This window comes from Phyllopteryx taeniolatus, chromosome 21 (genome assembly GCF_024500385.1).
Source record: "Phyllopteryx taeniolatus isolate TA_2022b chromosome 21, UOR_Ptae_1.2, whole genome shotgun sequence".
Lineage (NCBI taxonomy): Eukaryota > Metazoa > Chordata > Actinopteri > Syngnathiformes > Syngnathidae > Phyllopteryx > Phyllopteryx taeniolatus.
The window spans coordinates 10,118,685-10,145,074 of record NC_084522.1 but is presented as its reverse complement, the minus strand read 5'-3'; the positions used below and the strand labels follow the sequence as shown (position 1 = coordinate 10,145,074).

The 26,390-nt window shown below is 40.7% G+C and overlaps 3 protein-coding genes and 1 long non-coding RNA gene across 23 annotated transcripts in view; 2 read left to right on the top strand and 2 right to left on the bottom strand.

The window, feature by feature from the left end:
• LOC133471146 (uncharacterized) overlaps positions 1 to 4,202 on the bottom strand; it is a 31,292-nt gene extending 27,090 nt beyond the window's left edge. For both annotated transcript variants that reach the window (XR_009786135.1, XR_009786133.1), the window contains exon 1: positions 4,022 to 4,202. This is a non-coding gene — a long non-coding RNA (uncharacterized LOC133471146). The remainder of the gene's footprint in view (positions 1 to 4,021) is intronic.
• Positions 331 to 17,308, top strand: asb4 (ankyrin repeat and SOCS box containing 4). 2 transcript variants are annotated; one of them, XM_061760406.1, is made up of 6 exons: positions 331 to 919; positions 1,856 to 2,155; positions 3,145 to 3,387; positions 3,472 to 3,719; positions 4,070 to 4,183; positions 4,257 to 4,559. In XM_061760406.1, the coding sequence occupies exons 1-6, from the start codon at positions 742 to 744 to the stop codon at positions 4,443 to 4,445; spliced, it is 1,272 nt and encodes a 423-aa protein (XP_061616390.1). In that variant the 5' UTR covers positions 331 to 741; the 3' UTR covers positions 4,446 to 4,559. The 2 variants fall into 2 exon arrangements, with proteins under 2 accessions (XP_061616390.1, XP_061616391.1); XM_061760407.1 differs by lacking the exon at positions 4,257 to 4,559 and adding an exon at positions 17,189 to 17,308 and having other exon boundaries at positions 332 to 919.
• Positions 8,051 to 16,530, bottom strand: pdk4 (pyruvate dehydrogenase kinase, isozyme 4). Of its 8 annotated transcripts, none has more exons than XM_061760408.1 (11): positions 16,141 to 16,507; positions 15,671 to 15,812; positions 13,374 to 13,445; positions 12,562 to 12,746; positions 12,286 to 12,375; positions 11,504 to 11,614; positions 11,273 to 11,349; positions 11,080 to 11,178; positions 10,874 to 10,987; positions 10,531 to 10,644; positions 8,051 to 9,984 (listed from the first exon to the last, which is right to left on the bottom strand). In XM_061760408.1, the coding sequence occupies exons 1-11, from the start codon at positions 16,256 to 16,258 to the stop codon at positions 9,838 to 9,840; spliced, it is 1,269 nt and encodes a 422-aa protein (XP_061616392.1). In that variant the 5' UTR covers positions 16,259 to 16,507; the 3' UTR covers positions 8,051 to 9,837. The 8 variants fall into 8 exon arrangements, 6 of the variants coding, with proteins under 6 accessions (XP_061616392.1, XP_061616393.1, XP_061616394.1 ...); XM_061760409.1 differs by having other exon boundaries at positions 11,504 to 11,581; positions 16,141 to 16,505; XM_061760410.1 differs by having other exon boundaries at positions 15,671 to 15,769; positions 16,141 to 16,279.
• The window catches only part of LOC133471141 (cytoplasmic dynein 1 intermediate chain 1), a 45,889-nt gene continuing 36,748 nt past the window's right edge, over positions 17,250 to 26,390 (top strand). For 4 of the 11 annotated variants that reach the window (XM_061760391.1, XM_061760389.1, XM_061760390.1 and 1 more), the window contains exons 1-8: positions 17,250 to 17,312; positions 17,393 to 17,471; positions 17,928 to 18,063; positions 18,136 to 18,250; positions 18,550 to 18,637; positions 19,704 to 19,745; positions 21,755 to 21,814; positions 22,004 to 22,119. In XM_061760391.1, the coding sequence (XP_061616375.1) occupies positions 17,944 to 18,063; positions 18,136 to 18,250; positions 18,550 to 18,637; positions 19,704 to 19,745; positions 21,755 to 21,814; positions 22,004 to 22,119 (541 nt within the window). In that variant the 5' untranslated portion in view covers positions 17,250 to 17,312; positions 17,393 to 17,471; positions 17,928 to 17,943. The remainder of the gene's footprint in view (positions 17,313 to 17,392; positions 17,472 to 17,927; positions 18,064 to 18,135; positions 18,251 to 18,549; positions 18,638 to 19,703; positions 19,746 to 21,754; positions 21,815 to 22,003; positions 22,120 to 26,390) is intronic. The other 7 variants (XM_061760399.1, XM_061760398.1, XM_061760397.1 and 4 more) reach the window with 3 other exon arrangements.

Here is a 26,390-nt window from a genome sequence, read left to right as displayed (position 1 = left end):
CTGCCAAACTGCTGCCTTGTTGTAAAGTGAGTTGAGTTCACTGCCACCAGACAGTGCTCGTATCTCAAAGTTTTTACTCGCAACTTAAAGCAAAAAAATTGGCCAGTCAACTTGTATCTTGAAAAACTCACAAGTTGGGTCATTTGTTTCTGAAGGCACCACTTACTGTGTTCATTTATCTCATTAAATTGACTAATTTATTGTAACTACATTTTTTTGTATTTTCCTAAATAATTTGTATTGATTATACTATAATGTATTATTATATTTTTTATTCTAAGGTTATTATTGTAATTAAATTAATGAACTTTTTATTTAAACTTACCTCCTCTACAAATGGCCATTTTATATGGCCCTTGAGCACATAAATTTGCCCACTCCATTATAAAAAAATGTCTTGGACCATGTGACCCAGCAGACTCACCCGTCCAAATTCAGAGACAGAGCTCAAGTTCTGCAGTCCCTCCCACTGCTCTGTCTATTTATATTTCACTCTGCCATTTTCTCCTCATGTCATTTGTTGCCCTTGATCTTTTGTTGTTGTTTTTGTTTGTTATGCAGCCGCCAAATAGTGGCTGATGGCTGGGACTTTGAAGGCCTTCCAATGTGGGTATGCATGAATCTTTCATTATCACTTGCACATTCATTTGCAATCTCCTCCATGCTGTGTGGAGAGCGTTTGTGCCCGAGCCAGCTGGTGTTACTTAAGTAGGGGTAGGGCCCTCTTGTCAAGAGGTGTTCATGGAAAATTTGAGCCCGAGGCAACTGGCTGTAAAGCAGCTAAAGCAAAGCTACCTGGAGGCCTTACGGACCAACAATGCCCAGGAGGTCCTCTGGATCCTCCACACCAACAAACTCGAGATTGACACTGTGCTGGAGGTGGAGGACCCCAGCATGGTCCTGGCCTCTTATAAACAAGGTAAGGGCAGAGAAATGAAGCTGATGCAAGCTAGTCTAAGAATATGAAACACAGTTTTCCCTTGCCACTTCGCGCTTCACGTTTTCCGGCTTCAGTGCTTCACGGGTTTTTCCCAAAAATTCATTTAAAAAAAAAATAATAATAATAAAAGAATAATAATAATAATACAGCCATATCGGCAGCCATATTGCGGAAAGACGCGTTGTTTCATGTTGATGTACGCGAGAGAAGGTTTCCCTGCATGCCAAACAAAGAGATGAGTTGACTCAGAGGTTTTATACATGCCTGAACTGTACGAGCACTCATACAAGGCGGGTGATTGGTTCCCGGCGCGACATCGACCAATGAGAGCATGTGTGGATTTATCCCGTGAGCTGATTGGCTGCGCCTCACCCAGCATCTTCCCTTGTTGTGTCTCGCCAGTTTCGTCCACACTGTTGTGTTAGCAATAACTTTTTTTGTTTAAGCGATCATTTTTTTGATTAGTTAAGCAAGCCCTTACAATGCCGCCGAAGTGCTGTGCCCCTGGGAAAGCTTCCTCCGGGGCGCCCGATGATGACCATCAGCGAAAAAGGGGGTTAGGGTTAGTTAGGGGGGGCAAATCCTACTTTGCGTTTTTTCACCTTTCGCGGGGGGTTCTGGTCCCCATTAACCGTGAAAAACGAGGGAACACTGTATGGTGAAAAATGTGTGATAGTGTGGGGTGAGATCAATGAACCGCAAAATAAGGGAACACTATCAAGGAAATCCAAACTGGGTTTAACACAACAAGTTCTATAGCTTATTCATCTAGATGGTGATAAGGATCCAGACTACCAGAAACACTGGCTAAATGACAGCACAGACTTATCTTAAATTGGTAGCTCATTAACATACTCCAAGGTATCCTTCAGCCCAGAAAAGTATTAGTCAGTTTCTGTATCTGATTTTTGACAGGGTATTGGCTGCCAGGCTACAAACTAGAGAAGTCCTGGGCAACGGGTCTTCACGTTTGTGTGATGTCCAACGCAGTGGAAACTGCACTGGTACTCCTTCAGGAAGGTGCCGCCATCAACCCTATGCCCAACGGGAAGACGCCGCTGCATGTGGCCTGCGAGGTGTCCAATGCCGATTGTGTGGGTCTGCTTTTAGACCACGGTGCAAAGGTCAACAGCCTGTCCCTGAGTGGACACACACCACTGCACTACTGTATCACCCAAGGCTCTGTCGACTGTGCCAAGTTGCTCATCCTCAAAGGTAAGTACGCTGCCAAAATAGTGTATGTAGGAAGTAGGTGCATTTATGTCCCTCAAGGTAAATTCTACAATTTGACTGAATGTGTATTCACAACAAACATATTGTCTGCACTTTTAACCCCTGCTTGGCCTTTAGATGCCACAAAGGCAACAAAGCACTATTTTTTTCGGAATGAAACTCCTCGACTCACTTTGACATAGTTCCTTGACACTATGATACCACAAGAGAGCGCCAAAATAATACAGTCATGCCTTGAGATCTGAGTTAAATTAATTCCAGACCATGCTCGTAACTCAAAACACTTTCACTTCAAATCCTCTTTCCCCAATGAAATAAATGGAAATGCCATTAAGCCATTCCATCCTCCCAAAGAAACACCTAAAATGTTTGTAATCTATTTTTAATAGGGTTAATAGCACTCCCTAAATGTACTTCACTGGGGTCAGTATAATACTGACCCAGCTACACATGGAGGAGCTTGCAACTTAGCTCAGTGAGCTGCATAGTAATTTTTCACAGATGATAAAGAATATATGCCTGTGAGTATTGTTGAATGCTGTCTGCATGTGTTGCTTCCGCTTGTGTTCAAATACAAGGTAAAGTTTTATGATAACCGCAACATCAACGCTACTTTCACGAGCCCGTCAATGGCGTTTTGCATTGCGTGTTGGCATTAAGCTAGCAGAATTTCACGAGACAGTTAATGGGGGGGGGGGGGGGGGGGGGGGGGAACAAAACAAAAAAAACAGCCGAACAACGGCTCGTATCTTGAAAAAGTCATGAGTCAGTGAAGAGGTATGTTCCCAAAAACAAAGTGCAAATATGGAGTTTCTCCTCTAACCTGTTTTGCAATCTTTATGTTATTGTTTTTGTAATGTAAGCTAATGGATGCTGGACTTTCCCTCAATACCTCGAATGGTAACATCGCCCTGAAAGTCAAGTGGAAAGCTACTGGAACATTACAACCATGTCTTGTTTTTCTCACGGAGGTGCGAAGGTGAGCATACCCAGTCACAACAATGAGGAGGACACACCGTTACACACTGCAGCAAGATTTGGGGTTCCGGAACTGGTGGCACTCTATTTGGCCCATGGAGCCCCTGTGGATTCAGGCAACTCTCTCCACGAGACCCCCCTGATGACTGCCGCCTTTTGGGCTTTTGACACCAAAGAGCAAACCTACAGCCAAGATCACCATCTTGTCTGCCGCCTCCTGTTGGATCACAAAGCAGGTGGCGATTGTGTGTCCTCCTCATATTTAGCGTGTGTATGACACAGGATCGGGGTGTGTTTCACGATGGTATTCTCTTTTCCAGATGTCAACCTTCAAGAGGAGGACAATAAAACCGCTCTTCACAAGGCTGCCTGGAACTGTGATCACATCCTGATGCAGATGTTGCTGAAAGCCGGAGCGGACACGCGAGCAATGGACATTAACGGCTGTTCTCCCATCCAGTATCTCCTCAAAGTGACCGATGTAAGGCACACAGCCTTACATGAAATCTGCTACCAGCTGCTGCTGAACTACAATGCGGCCAGGATCTACCCACCCCAATTTCACAAGGTACGCAGATAAAGTGAAGCCAGTTTCTCATTTGGGATACATTGCAGAGCCACCCACGATAGGTGAAAATATGTGATTTAAATCGACAGAAGACAACATTTAACCTCAAAATGTTCAACCAAACCATATCATTTCACCGAGCGAAAGTCTGCTGGCTTAATGCTAACATAATGTGAAACGCCACAGACAGTCTAAGAGAAATTAGCATACATGTTACAGTATTTATAAACCTTCAAACAACTGCTACTTTTACACACTCATATAGAGCCTGATGCGGTGGATTGTTGCCAATTGGAACTTACGGTACTTCTTGCTTCTTGGGTGGTGCCCTATCATGTTGTCCTTTGCAGGTATTGCAGTCCTGCCACGACTACCCTAAAGTTGTAGAGATCATGGTCAACTCGTATGAACATTTAAAGCCTACTAGCAAGTGGAGGACTGCTATTCCGGATGACTGCTACAAGGTAGTACTTTAAATCTTGACTTTCGTAAACTCTCCTGTCTTTAAATGTTCTGTTTGCTCCTGTCTTATCTCAGCGACACACAGAATTCTACGACTCCTTGTTCGCTGTTTGCACTAACACCCCTCGCAGCTTGCTGCACCTGACCAGATGTGTTATCAGAGGCAGTATGGATGGCTCCTGTGAAAGAGGCGTAGCGCCACTCCCTTTACCAACAAGCATTAAGAACTACTTATTGCTGACACCTGAGGGGATACTTTATTGATTCGTGTACATGAATTTGCGAGACAAAAGTACATTATATCAGTTGGGTTCAACAGAGAAAATGCAATACCAATTGAGAGCATGTCAAGTCCTTCCATACCACCAACCTTTTTAAATCACCTTGGTATTTTGGATTTTTCCCAATGGAAATCTTACTTTTTGATAGCTTTCTTGAGGAACATCGAATCACACTACTCATGCGTAGCTGAATTTACCTAACAACCAGTCTAAATGCTCTCAAGATGATGATGTCCTATCAGAATCAGAATCATCTTTATTTGCCAAGTATGTCCAAATCCTTATCAGTGTTATTTGTAAATTTAGCACTTTCCCTCTTGGGTTCTACTGTATTTTCACAACTAGATTACTTTGAAAACTTTCCAGAGATGACTTGGCCATTCATCCTAGTCACAACAGCGCATGATGTGAGCATCAGTCTACCAAATCTCAGTCCTATTTATCATAAGAAGATCTTGTCATTGGCATAGCTCGCCCTACAGTTTAGAAATGACACCCTTGGTGAGATTTTATACATCATAGGTCATTTAAATATGCCTACAAAAGAAATCATAGTGCGTTGTTTTTACCACTGCCTTTAATTTGTAAGATAGCATGTCACCAAATTGACATGCTTAACAAAATAAATACCAAAAAAAACCCTGAAATACAATACAAATACCCTTACCACAAAATACAAATCCTTTAAATAAATGAATAAATAATAATGGCAATAAATGATGTCATAAAATGTTGATGCCCAAAGGTTAAATATCTCAAAAGTACATCTGAGGAGTGTTTCAGATATTATAGAAAAATGATGATTCCTTGAAAAGTCTTATTGATACATGTTGTATGTAATTATATACCATCTATTTTTTCCTGATATTTACAGTATATTAGATACAACATTATTGTCATTATATTGAAATGTTAACTGGCAAATGCCAAGAAGCATAAACTGCAGTTTAATATGGCATGTGGCAATGCTAAATTATGATGTCTTTTTAAAAATGTGTACTTTAACACTGATGTAAAGTTTACAACAGTAAGCGTAGGTTAGGCCAATGTAGACACCTACTAAGAATGTTTAATCGCTACAAATGATCCATAATATTTAAGGACCCTGCCATGAAATACAAAAATGGGTTGTTTTTTTTGTGATAATTGAGACTAATCACTCAGAATCGAGACTTCAACTTAACAGTACACAGTGTCGAATATCTGATGCAGTACAACCGCCGCTTCATTTCATTACTGCATCTTTGCCCCTTTCTTTCTCCAAATTTTCCCCCTCTTCTTTTCTTTTCCAGACAGTTTAGGTCGTTTTGACATGTTTACAAAGTTCTCTGGGGTCAGATCAATACATTTGCCCCTTCCACTACAGAGAGCGTTTCCATTTTAAGAGTTAATAGTATTAACTAGTTTTACTATACAATGGAACCTCATTTTAACGGACCCCAATTTTAACGGATAAGAAAACACTATCTCAAATTATCTTGCTCCATTGAAATCAATGGAAATGCTATTAATCCAGTCCAGCCTCCCCCTCAAAAAACCAAAACAATCATGTATGTAATGGGGTTTTTCAATAAGAAAAATACTACAATATTCTACTTTATAAAAAGCAGACACTAATGACAATTACATCGCGTGTAAAGAAATAACATTTCTTTTGTTTCAATTCAATGGACGTTGTGCTGCTCCTTCTGGTGTGCCCACCTCGGCCTCGTGGGAACAGTATAATACCGACACACAAAGATACATGGAGCCTGTCTCAGCTCCTTAGTAACTCGCAGTAATATTCGTTGTTCTTTGCAGAGGATAAAGTATAGCTACTATAGCACCTGTTTAACGTTTGTTGGCTTTGGGATACTGAACATTTACACTGGGTACGTAAAGTATTCAGACCTCCTGAAATTTTTCACTCTTTGTTATATTGCAGCAATTTGCTAAAATCATTTAAGTTAATTTTCCCCCCTCATTAATGTACACACAGCAACCCATATTGACAGAAAAAACAACGGAATTGTTGAAATTTTTACAGATTTATTCAAAAAGAAAAACTGGAATAGCACACAGCCATAAATATTCAGACCCTTTGCTCTGACACTCATATATTTAACTCGGGTGCTGTCCATTTCTTCTGATCATCCTTGAGATGGTTCTAAACCTTCATTGGAGTGCAGCTGTGTTTGATTAGACTGATTGGACTTGATTAGGAAAGACCCACCCCTGTCTATATAAGACCTTACAGCTCACAGTGCATGTCAGAGCAAATGAGAATCATGAGGCCAAAGGAACTGCCTGAAGAGCCCTCTCCTCAGTGCAACACAGATGAAAGCCCGCGTGGAGTTTGCTAAGAAAAAACACCTGAAGGACTCCCAAGATGGTGAGAAATAGGATTCTCTGGTCTGATGAGACCAAGATAGAAATTGTTGGCCTTAATTCTAAGCGGGATGTGTGGAGAAAACCAGGCACTGCTCATCACCTGTCCAATACAGTCCCAACAATGAAGCATGGTGGTGGCAGCATGATGCTGTGGGGGTGTTTTTTAGCTCCAGGGACAGGACGATTGGTCGCAATCGAAGGAAAGATGAATGGGGCCAAGTACAGGGATATCCTGGACGAAAACCTTCTTCTTCAAAAAAGACAATGACCCTAAGCACACGGCTAAAATACCGAAGAAGTGACTTAAGAACAACTCTGTGACTGTGTGTGAATGGCTCAGCCAGAGCCCTGACTCAAACCCAATTGAGCATCTCTGAAGACACCTGAAAATGGCTGCCCACCAACGTTCACCATCCAACCTGACAGAACTGGAGAGGATCTGCAAGGATGATCCCCAAATCCAGGTGTGAAAAACTGTGTTGCATCATTCCCAAAAAGACTCGTGGCTGTATTAGCTCAAAAGGGTGCTTCTACTAAATACTGAGCAAATGGTCTGAATACTTATGGCTGTGTGATATTTGACTTTTTCTTTTTGAATAAATCTGCAAAGATTTCAACAATTCCGTTTTTTCTGTCGAAAAGAAATGATTTTACCAAATGGCTGCAATATAACAAAGAGTGAAAAATTTAAGCTGGTCTGAATACTTTCCGTACTCACTGTACATTAACATTATGAAGCAATAGTTGCTGCAGGCTGGTGGACCGATTTGTGAACTCAACTGTTATGGTGTATGTATAGCAGCTGCCATGTAAAGAGGCACATATGGAGTGAAATAGTATCCCATAGGGGCAGCTAACAACAGTTCATCTATTTCTGCACTTTGGCACACAGCTGCTTTACTATCCAGAACATGAATGCATTTTTCTAGTGCTTGAAATTATCCCAACCAGGATGGGTCATGAGGTCAATCTAATGACGGGTCAAACAGAACTGCCTGCTTTCAATCCCAACTGGCAGGTTGCCACATAAAGAGGCACTGGACTGTGTACGCTGCATGAGTCCGCAAACACGGCGGGGAGGGCCAGGAGGGAGTCAAAGTGCTGACAACTGTGATGACACGTAGCGTTTAGTTTGTTTGTTTTTTATCTTGTTGAAACCGGTATGTGGATGAAAATTGCCAAAGGAGAGAAAAAAAAACTACCCTTTGAACAGTGACATGATGTTTTTGCAGTTTTTTTCCCCTGCATTTTTTTGTGGTTAGTGGTAAAATACAACATTTGAAATGGAAGCATACGAAATGTTAAACATTCAGTTAGGAGGAAATGTAAAGTACATATACACACTTTAAGTGACTTACAATAATATTGTAAAAATAATGTACAGTATATGTTGGGCTCAGTGTGGCCTCACAAGAATTTTGTACGGAAAAGTGTTTAGTTACAAGGCAGAAAAACTGCGGACACTAAATGTGCCAGAAACTGGCCCAATGGTTATAGAGATTAGGTGATTTTTACATGAATTCATTACAAAAAATGAACTAGAGTACCATAATACTACAAAACATTTTGTTCAAAATCCTACCAAATTCTTGTGAAAAGGCTCATTGATACTCTTAATGGGATGTATTAAAGACATTAAAAGGCAACGTCCATTATATCACGACAGCGTGCATAATATTTAATAATAATAATTAGAATAAATAAAATATTTAATAATAATATTATATTAATCAGCATGTTTGCACATTAGGTAGTATAAAGGCCATTTGTCATTCAAAATCACTTGTTGCTACAGTAGCAAAGTAATACAATCCTCCACTTTCATTTGCAACAGTACTAACAAATTACTTTGTATACTGTACATAGCAGTCCTACTTTCAAACAAGAACGTGCGGTTCTTCCTAATGGAAATTAACATTCATCAGCATATTCATTCTTTATCCTTTTTAAGCGGTAAAAACATTTCAGCTGGCTGGGTCCTCATATGCATTGGTTGATATTCTAAAATTTCTAGTACATTTTACTGAAGAAGTTAAAATACTTAAAATATGGTACAACTGAGTAACTGAGCAGATAAACAGTCATTTTGCAAAAGTATGTTTATCTGGCTCACCTACACCAAGTGGACAGAACCACCGTAATGTACTTTGGGGGAACGGTCTACTTAGATTAGGCTTTTCGGTGTTTACATTCGTACGACCTCTTCAAAAGGAAGTCACTGTAAAATGTTTGGAAGATCAGGTGACGTGAAGCACATTGTATAAGTGATGTCTAACAATATCTTTTTTTATGGTAAAATTCTGCTTTTTGCTTTTATGTAAAACCACCCATTTAAGAGGCTTTACAGGAAATGTGCATACTGCTAATACGTGAGCCATCATGACATATACGATACTGTATATTAAAGATGACAAATGTAAAGAAGCAAGGTAATTGGTCCCGTCACACTCTACTGTAAATGCTTTAACACAGGTTTTGTGCCAAGGTCTGTCATTGAAATATAGAACTGTCACGATAAAAAACATGTAAAATATTAAATGAAGAATTATACGTAAAGTGGTTACGTAAAGAAGAGAAAAGTGACTGGCTTTTACAACTAGCACCTTTAACATTTTAGTATTGTTTATGTAACTTGTTTCCGAGGGCACACAGTTCCAACAAAGTCACCTGATGCAAGATTCAAATTAAAATAGCGACCCAATACAATGAATTTACCATAGACAGCATTCTGAAACATTGTTGATTTTTATGAAAACAAAACCTATTGTTTGTCAATTTAAAGCAGCTCGTCGGATTATTTTATGGAGTATGTGTGTTATTATAACCAAAAAAATGAGAGGAGCAAATGCAAGCTTCAATAAAATCTGCTGCGTTATGGTCTCAAGACAAATAATAAAATTCAGTTATATTCTGATCGCAACTGGCCAAAGACATTTCTCCCCAACTTGTATCTTTTCGCTCATACCACTATCTACTGTATTTTCTCCACTACCTCCTTCAGTCTATCATGAGTGAGTCCTCTCGCTCCTGCCCAGCTTCTTTGGCTCCTTGCTGGGCATGCACCAGTCGTCGGCCTCTGTGCTGGACTGGTAGTGGCGCAGGGCTGACTTGTTGAACACGGGGAGCCTCTCCACCGACTCCGAGGACAGGGCCTGTGAAGCGGTCCGAACATATCATGCCAACACGATCGAACGTACAGCTGCCCCCACCCCCTCCCAAAAAAAAAAAAAAAAAAACCCCAAAGAACATCATGCTCAGCAAAATGTAGAAGAATTTTGTACAAAAAGCTATGCCTTGTCTATCCACCATTTTCTTGTCCTGACTTCGAGGAAGTGGTGGGGTACACGCTAATCACTTTCATTGGCGGCACCCATATTCAGGGTTGCAAAATACAGTAGTGTCTATTAGTTAACACAGTTTGTTAATACTTAACTGCTATTAGGATTTGCCATTTTTGGAATGTGTGAGTTTTATACTACACTGACACTCATATTGCTGCGTTATTAACGTAATATAAGGCCTAACCCTTCACACAATTTCATACTAGCCTCTCGTGAGAACACATAGCTTACAAAAGGGCGCATCCATTATCAGCTGTGAAGTGTCTTGTGTTACATAATTCCTTGGCACCAGTCAAGGCTGTGTACGTGATCGGCGAATGGTTATTTTGGACAGATGATCGTTGGCGCTGTTGTCACCTTTAAGTATATGACAGCTGAAGTTCCGTAGCCCTCCATAGAGTAGAGCTGCAGGTCGCCTTGGAAATACTTGGCATAGAGACGGGAGATGGGGAGGCCATAGCCGAAACCAGCCTGTGGGGGAAGTCAGGAAAATTGGAGGTATTATTTACATTAAAAAAAAAATAAAATAAAAAAAGAGCCCCCAGTTCAAATGTGAGCAAACTGTTAAATACTAAGGTACTGCCTGAAAGAAATGGCCTTGTAGTTATGGTTCCATTTACAGTAAATCCAGTAAAATCTTGCAGAGTGCATTGCATACTTTAATAAGCTAATTTACAAGCAAGGTTCACTTAAGTCTCACCAGGGGGGCGTTACGAGAGTTGTCGATATGTACAGGACTGGGAGCTGTGGAGTACATATAGCTGAAGAGCCGCTCGATCTTCCTCAGAGGGACTCCACCTCCTCTGTCAGACATCTAAAAATAGAGTGAGGGAATACAGACGGTCTGTAAAGAAATATATGACGAGTTTACCTCTGCTGCGGTAACTGCTGCATGAACTCATTTACCTTGATAGTCAGGTCCTCAGTGCCCAGTGAGGCGCGCACTTTGATGGCAGGCAACGATAGGCTCGTCTCGTGAGTTTCAACTGTTGCTCGCATTGCATTCTGACAAAGAAGATTAGCAAGGCGGTTAGACACGGCAAAAAAACAAACAAACAAAAAAAAACGTTAAGGTTTGCCATTGTTTCGTTTACTATACCTTGAAGAGCTCGAAAAGCATATGGTAAAGGTGCGATGGCACATAAACAATGTGGAGGGGCTGGTCTGGGCTTTTGGCTGTGTAACATTCATGATAAAAATAAAAATTACAAATTTAAAAAACAAGAAGAATTTTTAAAGTTAACCATTTTGATCCTACCTAAAACCTGTGCCCAGTTGGCAAATATTCAAATTCAATATTGTACAGAACAAATGGCTCTTTCAGACTTACAGTTGACTTGTGTGATTTCCATATCCGGTGAGGTCAGATAATACTGCTCACACAACATTTTTGATGTTTCATAGGCATCTCCATGAAAAAAAATGAAAAAAAAACAAGCCACTGAGTGACCATCATATATATCAATGACTTTTCAAAGAGAGAAAAGGGAAATTATAGTGGTATAATGTAGGGAGAATAAACATGCACATTCATTATGCTTTCAGTCGTAAGTGAACTGGTTAACCCAATACAGTTAATCCAAGCCATAAATCTCCTGATAACATGTTTTGACACTCCGGCCTTTATACCAACGATAAAAATGTGATTAAATTCAGACAATAATGTGCACAAGCGCGGCACGGTGGGCGACTGGTTAGAGCGTCAGCCTCACAGTTCTGAGGTGCGGGGTTCAATCCCCGTCCCCGCCTGTGTGGAATTTGCATGTTCTCCCTGTGCCTGCGTGGGTTTTCTCCGGGCACTCCGGTTTCCTCCCACATCCCAAAAACATGCATGAATTGGAGACTCTAAATTGCCCGTAGGCATGACTGTGAGTGCAAATGGTTGTTTGTTTGTATGTGCCCTGCAATTGGCTGGCAACCAGTTCAGGGTGTACCCCGCCTCCTGCCATGACAGCTGGGATAGGCTCCAGCACGCCCGCGACCCTAGTGAGGAGAAGCGGCTCAGAAAATGGATGGATGGATGTGCACAAGCAGTATGTGTTGGAAAACAATGACACACTCAATGCATGTGTGTGTGTGTGTAAAACACAACTGAGAATCATCATTTATTACCTTTTACGACCTCCACAACGTCACAGGTGGGATCAATGCTGCCGATATGCTTGGGGTGTGCCGGGTTCACGCTGCCGTCGAAGATTAATGCTATAGACCATAATGCAGAAAACAGTTATCAACACGCGTACACACAAAGTTATTTTGTGGTATCCCTAATCATACAGTACAAGTGTCTTAATGCTACGAGAGTACGACCCATACTCAAATATCGCACCTGAATGTAACATAAGTGTGAGGATCCACTCACTGATAATCACCAAGTGCTATACTGACTGTGCTGGTTCATGAGCATGCGCGTGGAGATGCGGCTCATGTAGAAGCGGTCCAGGAAGTACTGGACGTTCTGGTTGGTCACGGGGTCCACGCCAAAGGCATCCTTGAACTCCACCACACCCTGAGCCATTGTGGGCACCACGTTGTTGTGCCGATTGCGGATTTTAATCAGCGTTTGCGTGAAGCTGAGGACAAAGACATGATGGATGTACACTACTGTAGGAGCATGTGAGCTACATTTTGAAATTAATCAGCTGTATTAAGCTTGATGAATACATCAAGACTATACATGGTTTACACTTACTTGCTGATTAATTCGTGAGTCAACGGTCCTGTTGTAATGAATCTTTTTGTGACTATTCTGGTGTTTTTATTGTTTGATAAAGGTTTCTTAATTTTTTATATTTTTAATTGCAAGTGGTGTTGTATTGTGTTCGGTGCCCATTTCTCTTTACTGTAAATACTTTGGGGCTACAGGAGTAAGACTTCATAACTTTTTAAGTGCACAGTCAAAGGAACCAAAAGTTGCAAAATGCAAAATAAGGACATTGTCTGATGGGGTTGAAGTTCTCAGAGTTCGTGGCCATGTGGGTCGATGGAGTAAGTCTCCTTCTTTAAACTAACTATTGGCAAAGGAACAACATGTGAACATGGAAAGTGTGAGATTTGATTCTGAGCCACAGTAATATAATTTACGGTGTCATTTAAAAATAATGACTGTACTTAACCAGTGGCAGCTTTTCAATAACAACAAACTGGACTATTTGCATGTTTGTGTGTGTTTGTGCGTGTGTCTGGTGTAAATGCCTTACTTTGTCAGGGTGTCCTTATCGTCTGGATCTTTCTCTAAAAACTCTACAAGCTCCAACAAACTCTGTGAATACCTATGCGAAGCAAAAATAAACAACACTCAAGATGGATTCATACTGTTAAAGCTGTAAAAACACTGAAAATACGTTTGTCATATTACATTCTAAGTATTTGTAGTAAATGATGTGTAAAGTCTTATACAGTGTATATGCAGGCCAGTCAATGAAGAAGACTGCATAATGCAGCTTGCAGAGTCACACACTCGAGTGGCGAGAAAGTAGGTGAAAGTTGACAATGCAAATATGTCTCTGTTGGCTTTGCCCATCAACTGACCCTCACTTTATTTCCTGTCTTAGAAACATATTCTCATGAAATGAACGAAACCACAAGACTCGACTTTGTTACACGCCTTATTTACAGCAACACGTGACTGACAGTATGTACTGCGCACCTCAGAGCACTTCAGCAGCACAAAGAAAAAGCCACACAGTGCAGCAGGCACATGGGCGAAATATACATACGTACCGCACGGGGCGGGGGAAGGGTACCGACTGACCTTTTATCGTCGAAATCATTTCACGTGACTCGTGCACAAACACGTAACAGACTGATGAAAAAACAACTCTCAGACTAGGGCAAATTCTGTCGTGGAGGATTCGCTTTTCATGTGTTATTGTTTCTTCCTAGGACACGATACAAAATTGCAAGCACTAATTTAGAAACATGACCATGATCATGCTACACTAACTACCGTATAACTAACTATACATAGCTCATACGTCTGCCTCACAGTTAAGGTTCACGGTTCGAATCTTGGCTACAGCCTTCCAGTGCAGAGTTTGTTAGGGTTAGGTTAGAACAATAAGATGTTTGAAAGGCATCCAATGCTCGGGCACACGTTTCACTTTTTCAAACTGTGTTTACTTTATTTTATTGTATGCTCAAGTATGCACACTGATACACACACAAATATATCTATTCATATACCTTTCTACATACAGACAAGAGAATACATATGTGTGGGCATAATGTGCCATGTGATTGGCAGATGAACAGTCGAGGGTGTATGCCACCTCTCGCCCAAAGTCAGCTGGAATCAGCTCAAAGATGGATGGATGGGTTGGATGGATGATAGGTTAGATTGTGATCTTTTATGAACCATGAATTTTAAAAAAATTTGAAATGAATTGAAAAACAAAACAGGAGCAAAACAAATACTGAAGCATTTTGCCATAATTGGAAAGTAGGTAGATTGTTACAAGGTGAATGTTAGTGACGAACATTTTCATAAAAATCCATAAATTCCCCCCCCCCCCCAAAAAAAACACTTTTACTAACACAAAATAAATATTTTAGCTTCATACAAACTAGAAAAATCCCCCCCTCCCCCCCAAAATTGAATGTGCCTCCTACCTGTTGCTAACCTGTAATTCAACATGATTCAACTGAATTTTTTGGGAGGATATCCTCAGAATTAGCATGAACTAATCAAAGAGTTTTAAGGCAATTATTTGCTAAGCCCGTGTATCTCTGATTCTGCTCACCTTCAAAGAACACGTACAGTATGTGACATTCACCAAAGGCATTGCATCAAATCTGGTGCTGAACTACGGACAATAACTTCAATGAAATCAATACAATTAACGGTCGTGTGCCGGATAGGGAGGGCAAGACATACAAAATGATGCTGAGCTAAAAGCTAAAATATGGAAAAGGAAGTAATAGACTGGATGTACATCATTTTGGCTGCTCCCTAAGTGTTTGTGACCTAGGCCAAACATAAAGACAATTGCACCTTGATATGGGTGTGTACCGAATGTGTATAAACTTGCCTGTCTCAAGGTTATCGTCTCTGTCAACTCAACAAAACCTAAATGTACAGAGCAGCTTGCATTCTTCGTGTTTATGGCAAAAGGAGAAGTGTTGAAACAAGGCTATGGGAAACGTACAGCGTGTCACTATTTTCTAATTCAACACAGATCACGAGGCCTGTACCACGTAAGTGGCATGCAACTGCAATTAAGTGAGGGAGGAAGGTGTTTTATGCATATTTTAAGTAGTCATATGGAAGCATTACGATATTTGAGTGCTGGAATTAAAGTGCTGTCATAAAGCGTCCCGACTGGCATGAACTTCTTTCAGTTTTGGAACTTCAAAAGTCTATCGCCACCAGGTTGAAGAGGGTGCGTTTGGCCTTGAAGCTGGGAATCGGGAATTTGGCTGCCTAGCCTAAATGGTAGTTTGTGGACTCTGGATGCAATAGTTGGAATAAAAGGAGACAACATGTTGTGTGTCCTACCAACTGGTGAGGAGCTTCAGGGAAGGAGTGCCGAGGAGCTTGTCCGGGAGGAAATCAATTTCCTTCATGATGTTAGCCAGCCTGACAGGGAGCTCCTGCCTCAGGAACACAAAGGAAGTCTTCTCACACGCATTGGCAGAGCCTGCAGTCACATGGGTGACCCCCCCAAAAATAACAAAAAAACAAAAACTGAGCAAGTTCTGTCATATGATGATGGAGCACCACCTCCAAAGGACCATTGACTGAAAATTGTGCAACGTCTACTGTTTATCAAGCAACAAGATGCGCTAACTTCTTTTAAAAGCTTGTTTATAAAAACAAATGTATACGCTGCAATAAAAAAAAAAATAATGCCTAATAATCAGAATTAACACTGAAAGTCACACCGAAAGACATTTTCATCGGCGCCTGTCGCCAGAAAACCCAGCTGCCCTTGAGGTTGCAACATAAGACTACCTGGAAACACTTACCGAAGTCAATGAACTGCTTCATCGACAAAGGCGACGGCGAGAACTTGGAAAACCTCTCCACTTGCTTGGGTATTCCGGCCACTGAGCTATTTTTCATCAGAAACTGAGCGAACTTCATTGTTGCTGTCCTTTAAAAGAGCCCCGCTGTCCGTGCACAAGTCTCCTTCCTCCCTTGAACACGCTCCAGCTTTTTGCCTAGCATACACACAACGGAAGAAGTCTCTTGGTCAACGTTGCGTATCAGGAGGTTATGGGTGCAAAATATTCGTTTTTCCACAGCAGGCTGTCCGCCTCGCATGTTTTGACCTTTCCAAAAATGATGTGTTTGTACTGTACTGTTGTTGGGCGGAGACGACGACAGATTGACATTGAGCCGCACCAATGGGCGCCATATTTTCTCGGTTTGGGCGGGGCGGAGTGTAGCCGGGAAATGTAGTAGACCCGGGAGCGACGCGTTACGAGGATTCCCACGCGATTTCCAGGCAGGACACGCCCTGCTTCAATAATATTGGCTCCAGGACACGCGCCGCTGCACTATGATTGGCTGTTGTATCCCTGTACAGCACGCACTACTGCTTCCAGACGGGAAAAGATGGGACTTTAACCTTAACCCACATTAAACCGCCTAAAGCCCCAAGCCTAGCCCTAAACCTGACCATAACAAACGTCTTTGGTTTAATTTCGTACAAATGTGACACATGTTTGTGGGGTGGTCAGCGCGTTACATCCGCGTAGCCTATCCGCTCCGCGATGCTGGAGCCAATCATGTTGCAGTGGGGCGTGTCCGGCCTAGAAACTAGGTGGGACTCCTAACAACGCGAGAGCGACAGCGACAGCACACAACTCGACCACAGCTTCCCCCACCGGCAGAATGCTTCAAGTACATACACTAGTTATAGTTTTCACTTAAATTAATTGGCCAATTCCGTTCTCCGGGTGTCCAGAAGATGGCGGTGTTTATGCAAAAGCACAGTCATTTACTTTTCCAGGAGTCCAGAAGATGGCAGTGTAGCAAAAGCCATGACAATGGGACACTTCTTGTCTGTAGGTGGGATTTCTTCGTCCTCTTTCTCAGCATCCTCCTCCTTTTTCCTCCGCTTGATGGACCACCTGCCTCACGTCGTGTTACAGTCATCTCCATCTGAAATGCGCCTCGTCAGTCGCTGCCATCTGTAAGCCTCGCCGAAAGGTACACAAGAGCAGTTTGGTGGCGTATTTGAACGCCCTCTGTCTAAATGTCATTTACATAAAGGATGTGTTGAAACCTTCGGGCGGAGCAGTGAGACAGCATCTTTTCGCGTCACACGTCATTGTCAACACGAGTGGACAAGGTATGAAGGGAACGTTTTCACCATGGTGCACATTGCAATATAAATGCCTGCAGACAGTTTGGGATGGGAGTGACCGATGTTTTGAGCTGCGAGCTGTAGATTTACTAACCAGAGACAAGGTAGTTAACATCTGAACCAAATTGAACCTGCCTACTGCTGGCGTTGCATGGTATTCTATAGTACTAGTTATCCTATTCAAATCCTGTTTTTTGTTCATCATAAGTAGCATTTAATCACTTGTTTTTAAATGCATGTGGAGTGATATTATAAGCAATTTCTTAAAGCAAATGTAATCTCACTGTCATTATGCCTATCTTTATCTGTCTCGCTCTCTCTCTCTCACTCTATCCACCCATCTCATTTTCTCCCTTTGTACTGAATTAGTTGTTTTTGAAAAAGAAAAGTGTCTCATTCTGATCAACGTTATGAATTCAATAAGTGTCATATCTCCAAAAGCCCCCCGTAGAGCACCATGTCAGACAAAAGTGACTTAAAAGCAGAGCTGGAGCGCAAGAAGCAGCGCCTTGCCCAGATCAGGGAGGAGAAAAAGAGAAAAGAAGAGGAGAGGAAAAAGAAAGAGGTAACCAAAAAAGTAAGTAGACTGCGATGCGTTGAAGTCAACACACCTGGATGCTTAAATCTATTTTTGGACGCTCCTGTGCAGGCAGAGAGTCAACAGAAGACGGAAGCCACCTCAGAGGACTCAGACTTGGACCGCAAGCGCCGAGAGACTGAGGCCCTGCTGCAGAGTATCGGCATTTCACCCGAGCCTCCTTTAGGTCTATACCTCCACGCTTGAATAGACTTAACAATAAAAGTGTGCTGTAAAGAGTCAGTATTTTGTCCGTACAATATTACACCTGCCTGATAAGGCTGTACATAGAAGAGTATCATCTTCCTGCGCTCATTTCTAATAGATTAGTTGGACTCCCAAGGGCATCTTTCACTTCCAGTCGGCTTTCAAAAATGCTGTTCTCTTGTGGTCTAAGACTGTAAAACAGATTTATGCCCTATTCTTTTGAATTGGTCCATTTTTCTATGTGTATCTTGTAATGTGGAATGTGTCGTTTTTTTTTAGTGCCAAATCCTTTGTCCCCGTCCAAATCAATGAGCACGCCCAGCGAAACAGAGAGCCAGGATTCAGCTGACGGCGGAACAGCAGGCAGGTATGGCACAATTTAACTGCGAAAGACACATGTACGACATTAGAAAGTCATCACTTCATTTAACAATTAGGGCCCATCATCATTTACGCCATATTTGATTTTCATTTAAAAGCATCATGCGGCTCAAGACTGGGAATAATTTTGCCTCGTTATATTTTACTTTGACATATATTCTCTCTGTTTTGTTGTCTTAATTGCATCACAGATTTAGGTAAGAATTACTGTAATGTGGTGAGGTTGTGGTGTTTTGCATGTGATGTCATATGTCATGCTGTCTGTATTCTGATGACCACAGAACACATTGATTTTTCTCCTGCACTAATAAATACTTGTGCACTGCATTGTGCCTTTAATAAGTCCATGCATACAGTACATAACTTAGCGGTGGACTTATGAGGGCAATACATCACCATCACATGCACAAATCCTGCACTCTACATGAGTAATGCTTTTAAAATTGGCTATGATCAAGTACAGTTCAATGATATATTAAACAAGGAAGAATCTGTGACCTGGAAGGACTTTGGGTCTTTCCTTTTATTTATGTTAGCTTTAGAATAGACAAACAGCTAAACAAACAAAACGTCGTAGAACATTTGGTCGTGTCGCTTAGTGCGTGGCGGGCCATAGAAACTTAACAGTATGTTGCAACACACTTCTGCACCACTGCAAACTAGGCACAATAATAAACATATTGTCAAATGTAATGGTTTTGCATTGGATCTCCACATGATCCATGTGCAGGTGAACCTAATGAAGTGTATAAAAGTGGTCATCAAGCACATTCTAACTGTTGAGGTTCGTCATGTGTGAGTGATGCCTCCAGTTATCATTAGCTATTATTTGTCAGACCGGTGTCGCCAGGAGTGGAATTGGTGACAAACATCATAAAGTTTCTAATATTGAGAAATTATTTGGCTTTTCAAAAATCAATTTGTCAAATTGATTGAGTTAGATCCAGTGCATGGAAAGAAAGACTTCCCCAAAACCCACCCTGGACGATAGTGTGTCATTTTGAGCATCTCCATTTGTGGCTGCGTGTGTTTTTGTGTGTGTCACTTCATAGGTCAGGTTTCTCAAAAAGCAAGTCCGAGGTACAAAGCTCAAGGTAAGCAAATCTCCTGACAATCATAGGAGAAGCCCATTCTCAACAGAGAGGCACCTATTGTGTTGCCGTCATGATTTATTGGATCAAAACACAGCAGTGTCAGTTCCCCTTTCAATTCTTTGCACTCTGCTGGTGACTTTCTTTCTCAAGGCAGGTAGTTTCCTCCAATTTGTAAAGCTCGCCATCGCTTGAGCCTTTATCAGAAATGGACAATCTGTGTCATCGCAGTTACTGTAAAAACAGCTTTTCTGGCAGATTAATGAAATGGCACAAGCTGAAGGTCCGATAGGTGCACTGAGGGGCCCTGAAAGGTATCATCAAAATGGGAAGTCTGATCGGAAGTGTTACATTTCTCAAATGGTAGACCTCAGTGCCAGCCTGCCATCACACTCTTCACTTTTATTTCCCTCTGCATAAAAGACTTCTCTGCAGCTCTTTCACATGATCGCCATGCATGGCAGGTGCTTTACCATGTATGCCAAACATGCTCACGCACATCAAGGATGTCTATTTTTTATGTTAATATGCTGAATTTGACGATAGACTTGAAAACACAGTGCCTATAAAAAGTTTCACATCCCTGTTGAAATTCAAAGTTTTCTTTTTATATCAAAATGAGACCAAGATAAATCATTTCAAAATGTTCACCACCATTAATGTGATGTATAACCTGTACAACTCATCTATCCAACCATTTTCTAGAATGCCAGAAGAATTAATAGAAAATATAGAAAATATTATATAGAAAAACAACATACACACCCAAAGTCTTTGTCTTCAGCTAACCTCAGCAACATGTTTCTTGGAATAAAAAATCTTTTTGAGAAGGGAGGCGAAAATAAACAACTGAGATAATGTGGTTGATAATGATAATGTATAATAATCTTAAAACTGGGATGTGTCTGTGTTCAGAATTAACCGACCACATTCAAACTCATGTTAAATGGAAATCAGCACGCACTAGCCACCATTTAAAGTGCCTCTCGTTAACCTCAAATACTGTAATGTTCAGATGTTCTAGTAGGCTTTCCTGCCATGTTTGCTTTCTAGCAGAAGCCTGAAGATTTTGTGCTAACACTGACTGCTATTTAAAACTGCTCATCATTTCCGACTAAAGCTATGTCCCCAGTTCCAGCTGAAGAAAAACAGCCCCAAAGCATGATGCTGCCACCACCCAATTTCACTCTATGCTTGGTGTTCTTTGGGTGATATGCAGTGTTTGCATGCATTTTGGAACTATGGCCCCCCCAAAAAAAATCAACCTACGTTTGGGAGATTTCAAGTGTGTTTTTTTATAAAACGTACCTGGGCTTGGATGTTTTTCTTTACTTCTTAGCTCAGAAATATGAACAAGATGTAAAATGTTTTTGTCACGTGCTCAACAGCCAGTATTTGACAGAAATTCCTGCAGCTCTTTTATTGTTGCTGTTGGCCTTTTAGCAGCTTCTCTGACAAGTAATGCCTTGTAAATTCTTTTGTACCCTTCTTCTGAATCATGCCTTTAAACAATGAGATCCCTCTGATGCTCTGGAAGCTCTCTGTGCATCATGGCTTGTGCTGTAAGTGGTGACTACAAAAATGTAAAGGAGAAGCCTATTAGAACAGCTAGACTCGATTTGGGTTTATTCAAAGACACTTGAAATGGTGGCAGGTATGTGCTGACTGCTATTTAACATGAGTTTGAATGTGATTGGTTAACTCTGAACACAGCCACAACTCCAGTCATAAGAGGGTGTGTACACTTCTGCACCCACATGATCTCAGTTGTTTATTTGTACTTCTGCTTTTGAAAAGATTAGATTTTTTTTCAGTTGAGTTGTACATGTTATAGGTCACATTGAAAGCGATCTATCTCGGCCTCATTTTTTTGATATCGCATCACTGGCATTTATTTGGACAGTGACGTGTAATGTGTCGACTTATTATATCCACTGTATACTGTACACTGGGCTGTGTCAGTTTGTTGATGACACGTATGCTCTTTTACCCCCCTCTGTTGGTTATGTTAGGACCCTGCAGTGGGACACAGACCCCTCTGTGCTGCAGCTGCAAGCAGATTCTGAGCTTGGGTATGCTATCTAAAAACAAAACAAAAAATGACTCCATAGAAAAGCAATTTTTTAGAATTTTGTTTTAGTATGTTTGGAGAGAAAAAAATGGCACACAGATATATAATTGAATGTGACAACTAGTGTTTAAATGAATGTTGTTTTGCTTTTCTCCTTATAATTCAAAGAGCACCTTTCTTTGTGAACCAGGCGGAGGATGCAGAAGCTGGGGGCCTCTAAGATCACACAAGTTGATTTTCAACCAAAAGAGTTGGTCTTGTACAGCAAGGAGACACAAACGCCGCTCACCGCCCATCTATCTGAAGGTGAACACTTGTGCGCCTCTCTGTGTGCATGACTAACGCAAAACAAACATTTTCCTGACAGACTCCCACAAAATAAGTCACGTTCAAACAAACTTTTTTTGTGGGGTGCAATTTAGATATTCAAAGGGTCCAGTAGTGGGGCACCAAAAGTTAAAGGCAGAGAGTTTCATGTTGCAGTAAACTGCGGTCTTTGGGTGGTTGAATTTGATACTTCTTTGGTGAGTCAGGTTCACACCCTATAAACCTGGAGTGACTTAAAGATCTTGCAAAAACAGAGAGGAGGGCAGAAAGACAATGTCTGCCTGTCAATTGTTGTGTCTTCACACATAGCACATAATGGTTCTGACTCCTGGTCATAAGTAGAACCAGAATGATAGATTGAAAACTGACCCAAAAATGATTCCCGATGGATTTTGAAGCTCTTCAGTATATGTGTGTTGTAGGCAAATGAACTACATTTTTATAACTGTGTTTACATTTTCATTGAGGCATGTGAGGTTTTGTGTGTGCGTGCATGTCAAGACGTGTACACTTTTTTTTTTTCTTTTTTGCACTGGAGTCTAAACACATTCATGTGGTCAACACCAAGGTTTACTGTTGCACAGAATTTTACAGTGAGCATGGGAGCAGTGTGTAGATTTTGCTGCTGTATTTTTTTAAATTGGAAGGTGGTAATGAAGTAACAGGTAAAATGACAAATATGTTGATCTTCCTCACGACCACGATAGTCCTAGACCAGTGATTCGCAAAGTGTGGTACACATACCACAAGTAGTAGTATGGCAGCTCCTCCAAGTGGTATACAAGAGCATCACTGCCTAAGTACAATTCAGTGGTATTTAACTTACAAATCCTTTGTCCCCCGTACATTTGTATTTATTTATTTATTTTTAGAAAATGTTTGTCGTAAAACATTTCATTAGCTACAGTTTTTATTCAACTTTTATGTGCAGTAAAATTTTACTTAATCATTATATATGTAATTTAAAAAAATGTTTCCTATATTTAAGCCCACATGTGCATAATGTAACAGTGTCTTACAATAATATTAAATGTACTTGTTAGGAATAAAATGGCTTTGTATTTGTTGAACACTTTGGCCTACTATGCTACTGTATTTTAATATTTAGGTTTATAATTCTTTTAGGAGGTACTTGGTGAAAAAAGAACCAGTCTTGGACCTTGGGGCGGGGGGGATGTATGATGATAAAATATTATTAAGATTTGATAGACATAGTTTTTGGTACAGCTCTTGTACAGGATCCTTATAGATTGTGCAAGTGTACCTAATATCGTGTCCCATCAGTTTATATAAAGTATATTGTATGCCTCTGCACACATTGTATTCACATGTTATTTAGTGCCATTGCATGTGGCGACGATCTATTCCTAGATCTGTCAAGGAAATAGGAGGGACAAAGGCGGGATACTGATGAGACGTGTGTGCGTGCGTGCGCTTGGTGGGTTGCTGGTAGAGGGGAGCACTGGAATCCACACCAGACCATCTATTATAATGACAGGAAGCAGGAAGTACAACCCCTACAGTCACATGGCTGCCAGCTGTCTTAGCAACTCGAGGGAGGAAGATAAAGATGATAGAGAGTGACCGTGCGTATGTGCGCGCATGTGCATGTGCATGTGTGTGTGAGAGAACATCTGGGAGCCAGAACTTGGCCGTACTGGTCGATGGGGATCTGACCCTTGCCTTAGGAGACCTTTCTTTGCAGATGACTACAAAGCGAGTGTGTGTGGAGAAAAGATGGAGAAAAAAAATTATGTTACCACCTGCCTGTGTTTCTGTCTGTCTGGCTGTGTGTTTGTTTAGTCCAGATTTTATTGATTGCAATACTGACTCGGAACACAAATAACGTTTTTAGCTTGTTGCTGCAGTTTGTGTAAATTAGTGTTAGATGTTCGCTCACAACTGTAACCTTTAGCACGTCCATATTACAGTGCGTTAGTTATGAATCATTAAATAAAAAGTTGAAGTAACAACATCACTGCTAGGCTGGTGTCATAATGGTAAATTATATCTTAGGCCTGTCTCATGAAGATTAGTGCACATGTATGAAGTCTCTCATATGCTTTTTTGGTTTGTCATGAAAATTAGAATGCAAATGTAGTCTGACTTCTAACCGTCACTTTGGTACAAAACACTGAGACTCATCCATTAAATAGCTTTAAGAACGAATTAGTTTTTAAATTCTATTATGCACTTTTGCACTTTTGGATTAGACTTCACCTGGGACTTCCAACTAAGGCTTTATCATTGGAATTATTTTAATGTTAACCTTTAATTTTATGAGGCATTAAAGTTTGCTTATAACATTACAGTGGATCCCACTTGCAAATAAAAAAAAAAACAACAACTGTATTTTCACCTTAAATTGGATATACATACCTCACTGATGGTTGGCTTTACCGTTCCATTAATTACAGGTACATCTCAATAAATTACAATAGTGTCTACAGCTTAATTTAGTTAGGGCGTTCAATTGAAAAAGTGAAACTCATTAAAGAGAAGCACTAGACACACTCAGTTTTTAATATCTATGAATAATTTTGACAATTGTAGCTTACAGCAAATGATAACCACAAATTCACCATCTCCAGAAAAAAAGAACGGTATATTATGTACCAGACAATCAAGGTACAATGGGAAATTATTTTTTATGTAGAAATTAGGCAGGAATTTGCCTCTCAAAAGTATTTTCCCAAGTATATATAATGTGTGAGTACTGATATAAATGGACTTTTCTACCATATTCTTATTTAATGAGAGGTACGTGAAGGCTCTACAGCAGGCATGTGCACACATACCACTATGTGGTGCTCAAGCCCCTGCCCTTTTGCCCTGGACAAAAAAAAGTTCCCTTTTTTGCTACAGCCTTTTTTCCCCCTTCATTCATCAATATAAAAAAAAAACGATGAGCATTTAGTCCACCTCCTTTGTTAATAGATGTTTTACAGACTGTTGATTGTGTCAACAGAAATAAATACGTACTACTTTCTTATTTGTATCAATAGTTTGGGTGATGGAGGCCCTTTTTTAAAAAAAAAGTCTTTTAACATTTAATGTCTTTAATATCACGTTCCTGCTTAACAATTTCTACCACCAATTTTTTTGTTTTTTTTGCACATGATGTGAGATGAACGCAGAGATTTTGCTCGAGCTATACTTAAACTCTCAACGAATACGGTGCCGGCTTTTAAAGAAAACTATGACTGGCGTGAGTGTAGCCCAGTTGTAATTTTACAATACAGAGAGAAGGTGGTGTTAGGAAGGAGGACAGAGTGTGGGAGAAAACCAGCTGGTCTCTGTCGAAAGTGTAGTTTAATGATGGTGGTGCGACCAAGGGGGGTGGCTTCGTTTGTTCGATATGCACGCTTTGTGTGTATGTCCACATACAGTGTGATTGTGTCCACAGAAAACTTGTGACGACTGGTGTCAACTTCTGACCTCTATGTCTGTAAGGCTAGCCTGAGTATGACCCTTTGTTAAATGTTATTAAGAACAAAAATCCCCTGATGATTCTTAATGCCATTTAAGAAAAACTTCAATATTGACATTGTGTGTAGCTTATCGTAATCACTTTAAGTGACTCATGGTTGACTCAGAGATTCTCATGGCTTCATCTCCTCATGAACTTTTGACCCCTTGCGGGATTCTTTGGCTGTTTGTGTGTGGTTGGGCCTAAATGCTGAGTTGATGTAAGTGCGTGTTCTCTTACGTACAGTATATGTATTTGAAGCATACGGTATGTATCCTGAAAGTTACATTTAAGTTTGTGTGTGTGAAGTGTTTGCGTGAGACTTGCTCTTTAACCATTTAATGATTAAACTTTTCACTTCCGAGACCAATTTCATTCTCTATACGCGGGATGAGTAGCCATTTATGCACGCTTCTTTTCCCAATAGCTGCTCAGCCATCGGTCTGTCCCGAGTGTCCATTGTGTTGGTCAATAGGATTAACCCCAGTCACGGTTAGCTGTAGTTATTTACTGTTTTCTTAATGGATTTGAATGGAAATGCTTGTCGTAAAGGAAGGGCACTTGCCTCGGGGCATAGCAACAAAAAAAATAGAGCAAGGTCTAATATGGTGTGTGATAGTAACCTAATATTCTGAGGTCAAGTGTGTATGAATGGTGGTCTGTCCATACTGAAGTGTTTGAGATAAGAGGCTTATTTAAATGGTTTGTTTTCCATCATACACAGACATTGTGGTTTTCACTGTTTTGTAGATTTTGTGATTCATCTATTTCTGTATTTAAA

Coding starts and splice junctions, on each gene's coding strand:
- pdk4 (XM_061760408.1), bottom strand. CDS start 16,258: ATGAAGTTCGCTCAGTTTCTGATGAAAAATAGCTCAGTGGCCGGAATA. Junction 13,446..15,670: donor CTGAAGCTCCTCACCAGTTG/GTAGGACACACA, acceptor TGCTTCGCATAG/GTATTCACAGAGTTTGTTGG. Junction 11,615..12,285: donor CGTTGTGGAGGTCGTAAAAG/GTAATAAATGAT, acceptor ATGGTCACTCAG/TGGCTTGTTTTTTTTTCATT.
- asb4 (XM_061760406.1), top strand. CDS start 742: ATGGAAAATTTGAGCCCGAGGCAACTGGCTGTAAAGCAGCTAAAGCAA. Junction 3,388..3,471: donor CCTGTTGGATCACAAAGCAG/GTGGCGATTGTG, acceptor TCTCTTTTCCAG/ATGTCAACCTTCAAGAGGAG. Junction 4,184..4,256: donor TTCCGGATGACTGCTACAAG/GTAGTACTTTAA, acceptor GTCTTATCTCAG/CGACACACAGAATTCTACGA.